Genomic DNA, 15,847 nt, shown 5'->3' with positions numbered 1-15,847 from the left:
AGCTGAGTGAGCCCTGCGCTGTGATTGGTCAGAAAGTAAACACGTGACGCACCTTTAACGGCGGCGCAAAGATTTTTTTTTCCATCCTAGTCGAGAAGGAGGGAGAGAGAGAGAGAGAGAGAGAGAGAGAGAGAGAGAGAGAGAGAGAGAGAGAGAGATATGAGCTCGGCTTAGTTTGGACTACAGAAGAAACACGGGATTTATATCAGGGACCGAATTAATCGAAGTTATTAGGAACTGTTTTTTTCCCCCTCTTCATCCAGGATTATGGGATTTAAAGGGGACGTCGCGCGCGCGCTCCATTCATTACCGTTCACTCTCGGACAGATTTAGCATGTTAGCATTACAACACAATTTATTTATAGGTGTACACAAAATAGCATGTAACAGAAAAAAGTGTTTGGTATTAGATTTGTTTTAAGTTCGGCTTTTGTTTACCGAGCTGAAAATGACGTGTATCGTGAAGTAAGGTTGAAAAAAGGCAATAAGTTTGCGTGTGCGAGGCAAAAACGGCTCTCGCCGCCGCAGGAGCTCGAGACGCTTCAGTTTGCTTTGTAACTTTTTAAACAGTTTCACACCCATGAGTTTAGAGCACCGTCAACATCCCGCCGTACTTTCGCCTTCCTTTAAAATGGATGACGATAACGACTTAATAGGGGCTTCGGAGTTTATAAAAGGTAAGTTGTGAGTTTTTACTGAGGTAACTTGGAGAGGAAACCAGTGCAAACATCAGCAGCGGAAACGGACGGTTTCTGTGTTTCCACTCTGTGATGCAACATAAACTACACAATAATGTCAACTGTTTCTGCTCAACTACTGACAGTGTGGTTTTATATAGAGATGGTTATGTGTAACAGACCTATCTATCTGAATATATATCCATATATCACACACACACACACACACACACACACACACACACACACACACACAGATATATATATATATATATATATATATATATATATATATATATATATATATAACACACACTGATTTTTACTTGCTGTTTTGTCATTTTCTTTCACCAGATCGTTTGTATTTCGCCACACTGAGAAGCAAACCTAAGAGCACAGCAAACACACACTATTTCTGCACAGACGATGAGTTTGTGTATGAAAAGTAAGTGCCAGCCATCATACAAACCTCCCACTATGTGACTTTCCTCGATGAGTGTAACACTGATGCCTGTGATTACTTACGAGCCTGTGTACATTGGAAATATGTCAAACAACGAAAGGCCAAGTTGCACAATTAACACAAGGCTGTAAATACTAAGTGTTTATCGGTAAGAGCTTTATCCTAGAGAGACAGACATATTAATCATTTGTTTATGTTAAATGAAACAGTGGGAATTAACATTGCTTGTCATGTGGAAGTGAGCAGGACTCGTTGAGCATTCTGTAAGTGTGTGAGATTGGTTGAATTTGCTGTAGTTGGAAGGATTGTTCAAACTTTGAGAGCGAGTGTTATTGGTCATATTTTTGACCAAAATTGGGTTTGTACAAAGTTTCTTCCTTAGTTGGGAGTGTATAAGTCAAAGAATAGGATTTGATTAAACTCTATGCTGTAATGGTTTAAAATGTATTGTGGGATTAGTCAGACTTTCTTTGGGATTGGTTAAACATACTTCTGTTTTTGACAGTATTTGTTAGATTATCCTTCAGTAATAGTATAGGGAATATGTTAAGCATTCTGCAGTAGCAGGCAAATGCTGACAGTATCATGGATTTCAAGTAACACTATTATTTCCCAGAACCTGAGATAGGCACAGGCTCCCTGTGACCTGAGGTAGTTTGGATAAGTGGAAGAAAATGAACAAATGAATGGTTACCTCCGTCAAGTGGTTACAATAACACTCCAAACATATGTGTTTAAAAAATGGACAACACTTACAGTGTATTACTCACATATACATATATTGATACTTTTAGTTGTTTTTTAAAATATTATTGCACTTTTTTATTAATTGTATTTGAACATTGTTATAGTGCATTGTTCAGCAGCAGCAGCAGAAAAAAAGCTTTTGTTTATTTCAATATTTCAAATTAGGCATTTTATTAAAGTCTTCTAATTGAGGCATAGTTTTCACATAACGGGAAAAGCTAATCTCATGCTATGTTTGTAATATTTGTATTTTTTTTTTACAGCTTTTATGCAGATTTTGGACCTCTCAACCTTGCCATGCTGTATAGGTACTGCTGTAAACTTAACAAAAAGTTAAAGGTGAGAGATTTGCATGGTTAATTAATTTTACTTTCTCACAAACCTCCTTCTAGAAGAATGTGCAGTATGCACTAGTGACAATAAAAACACTGTGGCCTTCCCACTCACACCCATTGTGACATTGTTGGCATGCATGTGTTATTGTGGTGAAGGAAGAGTAGGTCAGCACAAGGTGTAATATGTTATTTATCCTGAGATCCCGTTTCAGAAGCTAAATCAGGTTAAACAACTGATTCTGAGAGACGGCTTTAGAATAAATTTATTCTGAGGAAAAGAATAGGCCAACACGGTTTCTGTTTTTAGCCTCTGACTCACCTGCTTTAAAGCTGCGCTGGCTTTTTTTTTTTTTTTTGGACAGAACCCCTGTCCCCTGGGAATGTGGACATGCTTGCCCAAAGATCTCTGTTTTGCTCAGCACTTTATGTAGCCTCATGTTGAGCACAAAATTTGCACAAAAACAGAGAATCTGCAGTCTCAACATCTCAGCTCAGAGTTATGATTTAATGTATGATCACTATGAAGTCTTTGAAACTACAGTGAGGTCAAAAAGTCTAAGGGCACTAGTAAAATATACAATATATCTAGAACGTTCAACATACTGAATATTTCCTTTTTTTTCTAAACTTTCAATGTAGTTAGTTTTAATAAAATGGCCTTTGGACCCCACTGATTTATATTTTGAAACCTGATATCAGGTGGATATTCTGAACAGCCAAACAAAAACTTATTCAAGTTAAATTAATAGCTTGAGCAGAAGTGAAATTTGTATCCGTATTAATTATGGTAAAATTAGAAAAGATTTAAAGCTTGTTTGCCATGTCCCATGGCCTACCAGGTATAGGGTGGCACATTGCAGTTGGTTGATCTTAAGATATTCCTTTATTCGTCCTACAATGGGGAAATATCTCCGTTACAGCAGCAAAAATATATAAAAAAGAATAAAGACATAATATAATATAAATAAATTTATAAAATGTATAAAAAGAGTAGTGGTTACACTGAAGACATATTGCACATAGGTAATATTGCACATTTTTCAAAATTTTTGTTATTGCACATGTTTAAAATGCTTTGTTATTGTTTATTATTGCTGTTAAACAGTAATAACAGTGTGTATTATGGTGACTGGTTCACTGAGAGCAGCTCTGATTGTGAAGTCTAATAGCAGCAGGGAGAAAAGACCGTCTGTATCGCTCCTTCAGACACTTAGGATTTAAAAGTCTGTCACTGAAGGAGCTGCTTAGAGCTGAAATCTTGTTCCTGTTTCTGTGTAGGTTTTCTCTATATTCTGTGGTTTCCTTCCAAAACATGCTATGTTTAATTGACTCTAGGCATGAATGAGTATGTGTATGTGTGTGGCACACTTTGACACAACCAGATTGTATTCCCACTTCATGGCCAGTTTTCCCAGGTTTGACATTGGACTCACAGATAAAATGCTTCATGAAGATCATTTAACAAATAAAAAAAAAAGGTGGTGCAAATCTGACCTAGATTTGTTGATTTAGTTTATGAGCATGTCATGCTTTTAGACAAAGTTTTCAGTGCAAATAAATGACACAATATAAATTATTTTAAATCATGTACTAACAGGAAGGACCGATGTTATTGTGATAACTGTAATATTTATAATATGTACCTTTGCTTGCTAACAAGGTGACAGTTAGTGAATCATTTAACAAAGCCTATCATTTTTTTTGCCACCACAAACAAAAGTCTCTCTGACTATTCTATAATCATTGTTATTTAAACTTCAGGACTCAGTTTGAGTTTTTTTATTTGTCAATTTCCTTTTACGTTTTCATGAATGAAGTCTACAAGGAGAAGCAGATGTGAGCCAGGGGTGGAAAATACTTGAGTAACAGTAGTTTGCTGAACTTACTTCATACTAAGGCACTATTTTGGAATCATGTATTTGTATTTCTAATTTATAGAGAGTATTAAGTATTATATATAATATAATTATTATATATTAAGGAATGCATATTAAACACATATTGGTGTGTGTTTTTTAAATTTATTTATTTATTTTTTCAACTTCAAATGAAACTGATTTCTAGTAGCTCTTGGATCTTATTATTTACCAACTATGTCATGATATAATCTGTGTTGGTAATTTTCATACATTTTCCATGATCAAATATATTCAAATGTTTCATTTCACTCTTTAAATGTTGACATATTTGACTTTTATATAGAATTGTAAGAAGATATTTGGCTCCAAATTGTAACTTTTTAACTGAGTAAGATTTTGACTGCCATAGATTTATTTAAGTACAGTGCTTTCTAATCCTCTGAGATAAGCTCCAAATCTGCCAAACGCCTGGTCTCTGTCATCCTCCATATGGTAAAAAGCAGGGCTTAAAATAATAATATTCATGTTGTGTTTGTCTTTTGTTCTGTTTCTGAAGCTGGCCAGGTGTAGTTACCTCATGTGTTCATGTTTTGGATTGTTGAAGGTAAAGTGCTCTGGTAGGCGCATGAAGCTTCTTTTATCATTCTTTTATCATTTGGAATAATTCTCTCACACCGAACCCCACCCAACTGACAAGTGTGTTAGTCCCTGCCTCATGTTTGTAGCATTTACTGTGTGTCACTATGGGGACAGAATTCTTTGTGAATGCTTGCTGGTTTTTGGCCTGCATGTGAAATGAAAACAGAAAGACAAGGAATGGAAGTGGAAGAAAGAAAGACTGTAGTGTACTGTGAGGAAAAGTACACTCAGTGGAATTTTTATTAGGTCCACATACCAAATAGGTCATTTTGTAGGTGTACAATTCTATTGCTATGCACCCGAGCAGACGTTTTTCTTTTCTTTTCTTTTCTCCTCCACCGATGTGTTTTAAATGTTTATCCACAAATCACTGTATATGGTATGTGTACCTGCTAAAATAGCCTGGGTGTGTAAGAAAGGGACGACACCTATCATTTTCCTGATATAAAAAAATTGTTTCGTTTACAAGTCTCCATGGTTGCTGTGGTCTTCATTCTGTGTAACTAAAATGAATAGTTCTTTTCTAACTTTAATGTTAATGTCTAAAATAAAAGTCAAGATTAATCAATAAGTAATGAAACAAAAAAATATTTAAACATCAGTAAACCCAATGCGTGATATGTACACATTAAAACAATAATCACCAGTGTAGTGGTATAAACAAGCATTTACTGTTATCACCCTAAGGTTCATTATGTTCCTACAACAGCACTTCTGGTTCATTCACCTGTACCACAGCAATTTTCCAACACGGACCTTTTTTTTTTTATTAATTAAAGAGCAGCACGCTATGATGTCTGTTGATTTATAGTTATAATGTGGAAACAAGTTAGTTCTTGAGGACAGAGGGAAAAAAGGTGGGGCAGAACCTGCTATAATTTAACTGAGAACAGGAAATAACTTTAATGTGGTGAAATGTGGTGTTCTTTAACAAATAATATTTTTAGCACACTCCTGTAGTATAAGAGAAATAAAACACTAGGATGTGCTGCTAAAAAAAATAGGTTCCAGTAGTTCTATAGTAACTCCACTTCAGCACACCATTATTTTGTATATTCTTTTCTAACAGCACAGCGCTGCATGTTTTATTAATTAATTACTTATGTTGTCACAAATAAATAGAACGTCATGTAAAACATTTTTTAAAAGAATACAGTTCATGCCATATTGAAGTTTGAGGCAAATAAAATCACTACCGATCTCAGCATTTAATATTTATTTAGCCTGCCTCAGCTTTTTTTCCATTTGAATCTTGCATATTCGTCTGCCACATATGCTGCAGTGCTGGAACAGATGCTTTGAGGGCGTTTGAGTTTGAACCTTTTACAGATTATTCCAGTCCTTTTGCCCCAGCCTGTTTGGTCCTTGCATGATCTGACTCCCCTCTGGCATCAAAATGCAAATTGTGTGTCTGGCTCTTGCTCACCTGCAGCTCATCTGAGCAGCCTGCATTCCCCCGACCTTGTTTTACACCCCAGGCAAGAGGTTGACAACAGCCGCAGCAGCAGGGGCAGGTGCTTGAGCATCTGTCTGATTTTCATGCATTTGCCACAGGCTATATAGATTCTCATTTAGTCTACAATGTGTGCGATTTTCAGAGCAGTAATATGTGACAGTAAGTAAATAAATGAATAAATGTCAGCATTATGAAACATTTATTTATATTATATTTACATTTACAGTATTTGGCAGATGCCTTGTGCAGCTTACATTTTATTTAATTTATGGAACTGAGCACCTGAGAGTTAAGGGCCTTTCTCAAGGGGCCCAAAACTGGCAGCTTGGCAGTGCTTGGATTTGAACTCATGACCTTTCCCAGTCAGTAGTCCAAGCTCTTAACTATTGAGCTACCACTGCCTATATTTATATTATTATGGATGGTCTTATTAATTATGATTAGTCCAATCAGGAAGAATGTGAGCCAAAGATTTAAAGTGATGATACTCTCAGATATATTAAAAACACAAAATAGTATTATTGGAAAATATACCTAGGCATTATTTACATGTGTCTATATTTTCATATTCTAAATAGAAATGCAGGGTATAGAAATTAAAAATTGACCTCTATTATATTGAGATTATGAAGTAAGTCTCTAGAGATTTCCATGCTTGCTATATTTTAAGTTATTAAATATTTTGCATAATCTTCCATTTTGCTTAACGTCATGCTAAGTCCCAATAATAATAATAACTCTCGTTTGCAGTGAGATTAATAATTATTCTAATATTAACCCTTGCGTTTAACCAAATCTGAACTTGTTTTTGTTTTCAAAACTTGTTTTTGTTTTCAAGTTTTGTTTAATTGCATTTTTTGCTCCGCCATACTGTGATGATTTAATTTATATAACTTTATTTCTTTATTCTTAACTGTATTCTTTATTCATCTTGCTGCCCTCTAGTCTTTTACACTGACCAGAAAGAGGATTGTGCACTACACCAGTTTCGACCAGCGCAAGAGGGCGAATGCTGCTGTTCTCATTGGTGCCTATTCTGTGAGTATACGCTGCCTCTCCATCCTGCACGTACTTGATCTGTTTCTCTCTCTTCTCTTACCCTTCTTTGTTTTGATTTTTCTTGCTTCTACTTACCTTTTCACTAGAAGGAAAATTGCACGTAAAGTAGTCTTGTCCTTCAAATGAGATTTTTTTGCTGAACCATTTCTCTGGTCTCACTACAGTGAAACACAAGATCAGCCAACTTTAACAGCACATAAGAGCTGTCAGAGCAGCTATTCATTGAATAACAGTGAATGTGTATCCTCATTATGCTGTTCGCATCCTTTTGTAATGCAATGATTGTGTCATTACTAGCACAGCAGCTAATCCCAGTCCCTCGCGGTGAGACACTCAAACAGTGGAGGATTTAAATGGCTTTCTGCTGAAGAGGCTCCATTGACGGATGCTTGTGTGTGACTGGTACTTGACAAGCAGGGGGGCCTTTATGGATGCCGTGCAAAGGGACACGCTGGTGTGCCAACACTTTCGAGGCCACGGTTATTGTATTTGCACAATGCAGGGGACTATCTGCCCGTTAGTGACCGGCTTTCATCAGTCTGAGAGAAACAGGGCAAGCGTGTGGGTGGAAGTTGGAACACAGCTGAGACAGTGTCTCACACACTGATGTGTCTAACAGATGTTAAAGAACAGTAAAAAGGGCTGTAAAGCCATGCACAGCAGTAACGTGTTATGAATCCAGTTGCATGCTTAGCTGAAATACTTTTGAAGTTCTGAGAAAAGGTGCTTTTTGTGTTTATTTTTTAAAAGAAATAATTTGTTTCAAATCACTGACTGCAGTTAAGTAAGATTGTAACTGTGAATGTGTATAAAAAATGTACATTAGAGTTGTTGAATTCAAATTTGCTTCTTTGAGTCTTTGAGCATGAAGCCAATGGCATGGTATATTTGAGTTTTTCTGCAGCTGTGGTCTGTATGCATCGATGGCTAATGTAGTTTCAATGAATAGATTACTCTTGCTACTTAATAACTGCTGTGTGTAGCAGTGGGAAGTGCTGAAATGTAAATATAAAGACAACAGAGAGACACAGACCGGCCGCACAATGTCCGTGACCTTTTGGTCTAGTGTCTGCCAGTGTAACAAAGCTACAGTGTGTTTGCCTGCACAGACAGTATGTGTTCTCTGACTACTTTCTGATTCCTCAGCTGTAAATAACAGATTTATAACAGGTTTATATGTAATAATTTCACTTTTTCTAATGTGTTATTGTTACTATAGAAACCTATGTGTGATGGATGTGCTGTTATTTAACAAAAAAAAGTGTTCTGTAGCTTTCTGTGAGGAGAAGATTATTTAACATGTATAGAAGGAGTCTCTAGCGTCATCACTTTGTTATAGTCAGAGGTGAAGCTATAAATGGAGGTTTCTAACACCTTCTGGACAGACGAGTTTATACTTTCCCTGTAAGATGACAGACTGTGTTTTCTTGCTTATTAACTTTAAGAAAAAGAAAGAAGAGCCTGGCAATGGAAAAACCTCATAGCTGCTATTACAAGTTATAAGCTTAAATATAACTTGATTATAACTTGTAAATTTTAATTATTAGCAAATTGCTTTCATTTTAGAATAAACAAAACACTTTATGCTGTTAGAGGGAAATATCCAGCTTAGATGGTATAACAGTAACTCCCTATAACATCATGTCTCCAAGTATTTTATTTCTTACATAATGCTCTTATGCAATCCTTCAATCCCTCATCTCCGTGGCCTCGTAGTGCATGAGCTAATTTTTTTCTCATTGTTGCTTATGTCACTCACAAGTTTGAACTCTTCATGCACTGGAAATATCATGTACAGATGGAAAGCAGCCTAGCACAGGTGTTCACATGAAGAAGTGAGGTGTGACTGTATGTGTCTAAGTGTCTAAACTGATTATCTGTCATAGAGTGTCACATTAATGTCGCTCTCTCAGGGATATGCACACACTGCCTGTCAGGCTAAATGTAGCCTGAGCTCTGAACCTGAGCTTAAATTAGCTTTTTTGACAATTTTCACCCAGAAAAGAGGCATAGTGTTTTTACACAGATCTGCTGTGTTTGTCTTTTGTTACCAGTTTCCTGTGACCTTAATTTATGTGAGGAGATTACTGGAGTTTGTGGACAGCTGGTTATGGAAGATCCCTGAGTTATTTAGTTGTATTTCTCTTCTAATAGGAAGAGTTTGGTCTCTTATGAAAAAACAAACGTAGCCTCAATTATAACCACAGAAGTGTCCCCAGGTTCTAGGTCTTTTGTACGTTCTAAGCTGCGTTTCTACTTACTGTAATCGCAAATGGTTATTTTAGTTTCTCTAACCTTGCTGTAAGCTTGAACCAGACTGGCAGTTCTCCTCTGGACTCTCACCGACGACTCATTTCCACGGCATTCTGTACAAAGTAGTTGCAGTCTGTAGATGTGCGACTGTTGCATATTTTATGAACTCAAGCAGGAATAACAAAGCAGAGGCCAGTCTACCCACTCACACACACACACACACACACTCACTCTGGTCAGTGAGTGCACCACCTCATACGCGCATGGTCTCTGAGGATCTGTTGCATGTAATGAACCTGACAGTGAAGTGTTGGAATCATCTGGAAACTTCACAACAGTTGCATTATTATGCTGTTTGCTTGCTGAACCTGATGAAACCTGACTGTGAGATGACCTCTCATAATATCTAGACATTATGAAGACTTGTCGAGAGGAAATCATGCAGATTTGTCAAGAATTGTATTTGAAAAATGTAAATTATTCTAACAAGAGAGACAGTAAGATACATCACGTCTGATTTCAGTGGTACCTTGCTGAGCTCCTTAACAGAAATCTCATTATGGTCTTATCTCTCTTTCTCCCTGTCTCTTTTTCTTTCTTTTTATATCTTTCTGCATCTCTTGTCTTTGTCTTTCTCTGTACTGTGAATTCTCTTTTTCTCTCTTACTCCCCATGTATCTCTGTTTGTCTCTCTGTCTCTCTCTTTCACCATTACAGTACTTTCAGTCTTTCTCTGTCTGTTTCTTTCTCTCTGTCTTTCTGGCTTACTTTGGTTAGAGGCACTTTTTTGCCAGGTTTGAGAAGATCCCCTCTCTGTGCTCAGTCACAGGTCTTTGACACATTTCTCCTCATAGCATCTTTCCTTTAATTAGTGTAGCAGTGAGAGAGTTTACTGTGATTGCGTAATAATCCTGTATGTACATGCACTAAATCATATAGGGCCAGATGATGAACCAGATTCATTATTTCATTCTATCTCTTTTTTTTTTCCTTCTCGATTGCGTACTTGCTTGATTGCTGTTGAATTGTCGTTATACAGAGTTTGCTCTCAAACTATCTGTGCCCTGGATGAGTACCTCTAGTCTACAGTAGATTCCTTTGAGGTGTCAGGGAGTTGGAGTTGTTTATAAGTTATGTGTTTATTATGCGTTATAAATATGCAAGTTCATATGCACACAACCATTATGCTTATGATTTTCAGGAATGTGTATGCTAATATTTGATGTGTATGCTAATAGCATCCTTCTTTCAGGTGATTTACCTGAAGAAAACTCCAGAAGAAGCTTACAGAGCTTTGATCTCTGGATCTAATGCCTCTTACCTGCCATTCAGGTGAGAAACTTCCGACTTGTCTCTCGCATGCTATAACCAGTGAGGCACTGTTAGTCGCTTTCAATCTTTTCATTTCATTTACATTTACATTTCTGGCATTTAGCAGACACCCTTATCCAGAGTGACTTACAATTTATTTCAATTTATACAACTGAGCAATTGAGGGTTAAGGGCCTTGCTCAGGGGCCCTGCAGTGGCAGCTTGACCGATCAGTATTCCAATACCTTAAGCACTATGCTACCACATCCCTTTTTTTCATTACACTTCCATAGCCATCCGATTCTAAGCTATTATAGAAATGAGTAAAAGTTTTTCTACTCTGAGTAATATCAGCAGGAGGCCGATTTACTGCTGTTTGACCTGCACTTTGTTGTCTTTATAAAAGTTCTTCCAATCAGTGATGTATTTTATTTGAATGACTCTTGACCTCTAGCCTTACAGTCTTGGATAGAGCTCTAGCTGTTCAGTCTGTATGAGTGTATTTCTAATTAACATGTCTGGCGCTTCCTTTTGCGTGGTGTGGGTGTTTTTTCTTCTCATGCCCTTGGCAATCTTTATTTCTCTGCATGGAGATTAGCTTCAGATTTCAATTGTGTTTTAGTTACAGTATTGAATTTTGATCATATTCAATCCTCTAGGCTTGTCTGAGCTTGCAAGGCAGCAAGTAATTATCTTGTGTCCAGGTTTGCTCACGGACGTACTAGTCAGCCCTGCAATCTCATTATGTTTTATTTGTGAGCTTCTTGCTATAAAACTCTGAGCTTTTTTATGGTTATTATGGCAAGTGTTACATCACTGCCACATGTTTTATTGTACCATACATGTTTTATTGTACCTTAATAATCCTGATTTGTTTAAGCTTAATGATCAGAACTCTTTCTGTCAGTGTAAATGAAATAAAGTCCCTAACTGCGTGTTTACATTACAGATTTGTTTTCCCTGTTTTGACGGACACTTCACTTGTTCAGTTTTTGTTCTATCGTCCATTCTTCCATTCTTTGCTCTTGATTGGCCCCTTGTCTAATCACAAAGACATGTTTGTTACAGACTGTATGGCTGTTCTGGTGATGAAAAGAGCTTTGTCAGAGCATTTGCTGGTAGCCATGACACTTCCTGTGAAATCCATTTGTATTGTTGTGTATCAGCTCATACAGGAAATAAATACGCTGCTGTTTCTAATTTCTATTGCTAAATTGTCCAACAATTTAAATCAGTTTTTTAATTAGCAAGCACTAAGTGGAAAAAGTCAGATACAAGACTTACATGCTAATGTGATTTAGTTGAATGAAGCCATACAAAGAACTAAAATGAGCTCAATGTTGAACTCAAAGGAGAAATCACTTTTTTCTAGTAAGTATTGTCTTTAGCCTCCTTTTAAGCTTGAACACACTGGTTACAGTTTAAAAAGCACAGACCCCACCTTGGCCAAAGGGTCACCATTTAAAATGCATCAGTTCATAAAATGTTACACAGTTTTAACACTATAACCATCTGAGGTTTTATATGGCCATTTTGATCACTATTGTTGGTATGTGACTTTGTGTTTGTATGGATCTAAGATGTTGAAGACATTTGTACCCATTTAAGCAATGAAGCAAGGTGAACACAAAGGGAGTGACCCATTAGACTTGTCTTTTTATGAGTTTATTTTTAGATTAGCAGTATAAGTTTTAGTTGTAAATATTGTATTATTTTTAATCATGTTAAACTTCAAAGTTCTGGTTTCTTGTGAGAGACCGCTCTTTTCAACTCTTTTCCATGAGTTGGAGAGACACTGAAGTACCTGTATGGTTTGTTCTTGTTGTTCAGTGAGGCAACAACTTTGGAGGTCTTGGCAAAATGCAGATATAATTGAGATTAGAGCAACTGGCTCTCAGGCATGTTTTAACAGAGAAAGTGGTGTAGCTGTAAATGTTGAACTAACATGCACAAGATGTGTTTTTACAGAGATATCAGAGATTTTTTATTCCAAGCCCAAAGATTTATTACAGTATGTTCCATGCTAATCAGACCTGATTTTCTGATGTTGACCTCACCCAGTTTCTAAGAAGCAAGGCGTGTACGAGTTCAAATGTTGCTCCTTTCCGGTTTCATTTCTGCTTGAAGATAAAACTTGGTTGCTGAATACAGCTCATCAGATAATGCAGCATTTCCTGAAAAAATATTAACCCACCCCCATTTTTTTTTTTGATGCATGTCCTCTTGTATACAAAAATTCTTTAGCCATGCACAGGCTTTTCTTTTGCAAGAACGCGTACCACAAAGGTGAAAATTACAGGCTGCAAGTGCATATTTACTGTTTATTAATGTACATCTAATACACATGGCTATATAGAAAAACACATGAAACAAACATGCAAGCATGGGAATTTGTAATAGTATGACAGTCTAATTTTATATAACAACATGAAACAGTAAGGAATGTGACAAGTTGAGCCAATCACATTACCTGGGATGTGGTGCTGAGAACAGATACCTTACACATCATAGTTCAATGGACTCAAACCCCAGACCATTTTTCAAGAGACTCAGAATTTGGTGCTTCTTCATGAAATGTTCTGACCTTTTAAGGATAAGGAACTATTTGTTCAGATATATGGAATGAGTTTGTAAATCTGTGTATTTGCAGCATTTACACCAACTGTAGACTTGTATCTGTCTAAGCATGAACAAATCCTCTGTATTGTGCTGGTTTAATACTTGTTTATCTGTAGAGACTTGCAGCTTCAGGTTTGGCAGATCAATGCCTGATGCTTTTCAGCTGAGCTTGTGTTTTACACACCTTGTGGTTTATACCCTGACACGGCATAATCTGTCAGACAAGCATTTGATTTAATCAGATTTTGTAGATACTTGACATGCTATATAAGACATGCTGCTATACAAGATCATTTTCACTGGATGTTTATTAACCTCTGGTGGAGTGGATTCTTTAATGACTCTTTTCAAAAGAGTTCAACGTGTACAAAATATAGATTTAAAAGATTGTTATTTATATTAAAAGCAATTGTGAAAATGAATTGAAAATGGGGATATGGTCCCTTAAAAAATCGAGGGATCAGTGACCAGTTCAACTTTAGTTTCTGTAAATGTAATTACAATTTCGGTAATAAAAACTTCATATACACAGTATATACAGTTATAACTATTATATTGGGAAATATTGTTTGTCATTTGTGTCTGTAGTGTCATGTGTCTGTTGACAGAGTATGCCTCTCTGTTGTTTTTACTGTCATTATAAGCTTTTGTTATTCTGCACTTTTACACATAGTGGTTGATCATTAGTAGGTCACATGCCATATAACACATGTGGGCTGTATGCTTACTTTGGTTTCAGCAGGAGATAACAGGACTAGATAAGTGCTTCGCAGAGTGTCTTTATACAGAAGAAAAAGCACAAAACCTCTTTAACGGAACACTTAACAACATGTCAGTCCAGACGTCTTATATATTCTTTAGGGTTTTTTCTTTTGGCTGTTTTTCCAGTAGGTAAAATATGGTTTAATTTTTCCAGATGTGTGCACACAGTTAAAATGACATGACTGATTCAGGTGGGAATAAAATCCCTGTAATGTGGTTCTAATCACATAGCCTCATTTGTCCTTGTAAAACATATTCAACCCAAAATGGGCTAACAACAAAGCTGATGATGACCACTTTTGATTTGATATCATGTATAATTGTAGTCTGTAAAGCTTGATGCTCAGTTTATCAATGTGTCTTGAATGAGGTTTACATGATAGAAAACATGTAGAACTTTAGCCAACATCAAGATGCCACTTAAGGAATAAAATCCTCAAAAATCAGTCTGTATGAATGTGTTTCATTTTAATTTTAAATGAAAGATTTTCATTAGCTGCTTTTATAATGACATTTCTTAAAGCATTTTCACAAATGCCTTTTGGCATTCAAAGTGTGCAGTTTAGCAGGAGGTGTGTGGGCGAGAGCAGGGATCCCAGCAGAACCCTGAGCCAACCTACGCATTACAAAGGAACTAAAACATTATCACACACACTGTTAAAACACCCTGAAGCTTTACTAATGCAGACATCTATTAATGATTTCTGTCTTGGGCCTTTTGTTGACATATGTGGAGTGCTCATCGTTCTTCCTCTCTAATACCAGCACCTCTTTTTTCCTCAAAATGCATTCTTCTAGTTCTTTTATTTGCAGTATTTGTCCTGTGATGAGTATTAACACCTGAAAATACCGCACCCAGGGACCTGAGAGTCACTTGCTCCCATATCTGTTGTACTTTGACAGTGCTGCTTTGCTTTCATTAAAGAAATGTGCCGTTCTACCTTCTGGGCCAGGTGTTTAAACCCCTACTAAGTACTAATCTGTTTTTATTTCACTCAGTTCACATGAGGCCAAGATTACGGTTTTGCTTTGAGTCTTGGGCCAAGAGGACTTTAGACATGAGACAAAGTGCATATGGTGTCGGACACATTAGTGCCTTCTGTATTTCACATGTTCATGGCATTAGAACGGTTTCACTGTTTTAATTGATCATTTAAAAGCATGCTGTGAAAAAGACATTAAATATGTAATGACAATGTATTAAAGCACACTCATTCTGTTACTGGTGCCACTTCACAGTTGATTGTGTGTGTGTGTGTGTGTGTGTGTGTGTGTGTGTGTGTGTGTGTGTGTGTGTGTGTGTGTGTGTGTGAGTCCTGTGGATTATAGAAAATTATCTGATATGGAAAATCAATCCAAGCCTGTCTTGAATTCTTTTATTTTTATTTATGGATATAACCATCAAGCTAATGTATTATATGATCATTATTTATGGAATTATTCAAATGTGCACAGTAATAAACAGGAATTCATTTTAACCTGTAATGGATTTTGAAACTTTTGACACTTTCTGATTTAAAAAATTTTTTTTTAGGGATGCATCGTTTGGAAATTGCACATACAGCCTGACTGTTCTTGACTGTTTGCATGGAATCAGTAAGGTAAGAAGGATGAGGAGAAATTTGAATATTAATGTAATCATGAGCTACATAGAGACACAAAGTAAA

At 36.5% G+C, this 15,847-nt stretch overlaps 1 protein-coding gene across 5 annotated transcripts in view; it reads left to right on the top strand.

Annotated features, from left to right (window-relative positions):
- The first annotated feature begins 98 nt into the window (after positions 1–98).
- The window catches only part of cdc14ab (cell division cycle 14Ab), a 35,711-nt gene continuing 19,962 nt past the window's right edge, over positions 99–15,847 (top strand). For 3 of the 5 annotated variants that reach the window (XM_047810024.1, XM_047810026.1, XM_047810023.1), the window contains exons 1-7: positions 99–677; positions 1,032–1,122; positions 2,151–2,226; positions 4,638–4,685; positions 7,122–7,214; positions 10,741–10,820; positions 15,715–15,781. In XM_047810024.1, coding sequence (XP_047665980.1) covers positions 581–677; positions 1,032–1,122; positions 2,151–2,226; positions 4,638–4,685; positions 7,122–7,214; positions 10,741–10,820; positions 15,715–15,781 — 552 coding nt within the window. In that variant the 5' untranslated portion in view covers positions 99–580. The remainder of the gene's footprint in view (positions 678–1,031; positions 1,123–2,150; positions 2,227–4,637; positions 4,686–7,121; positions 7,215–10,740; positions 10,821–15,714; positions 15,782–15,847) is intronic. The other 2 variants (XM_047810027.1, XM_047810025.1) reach the window with 2 other exon arrangements.

Source organism: Tachysurus fulvidraco, chromosome 2 (genome assembly GCF_022655615.1).
Source record: "Tachysurus fulvidraco isolate hzauxx_2018 chromosome 2, HZAU_PFXX_2.0, whole genome shotgun sequence".
NCBI classification, from domain to species: domain Eukaryota; kingdom Metazoa; phylum Chordata; class Actinopteri; order Siluriformes; family Bagridae; genus Tachysurus; species Tachysurus fulvidraco.
Note: the sequence above shows the minus strand (reverse complement) of the source record. Positions and strands in the feature narration are given on the sequence as shown.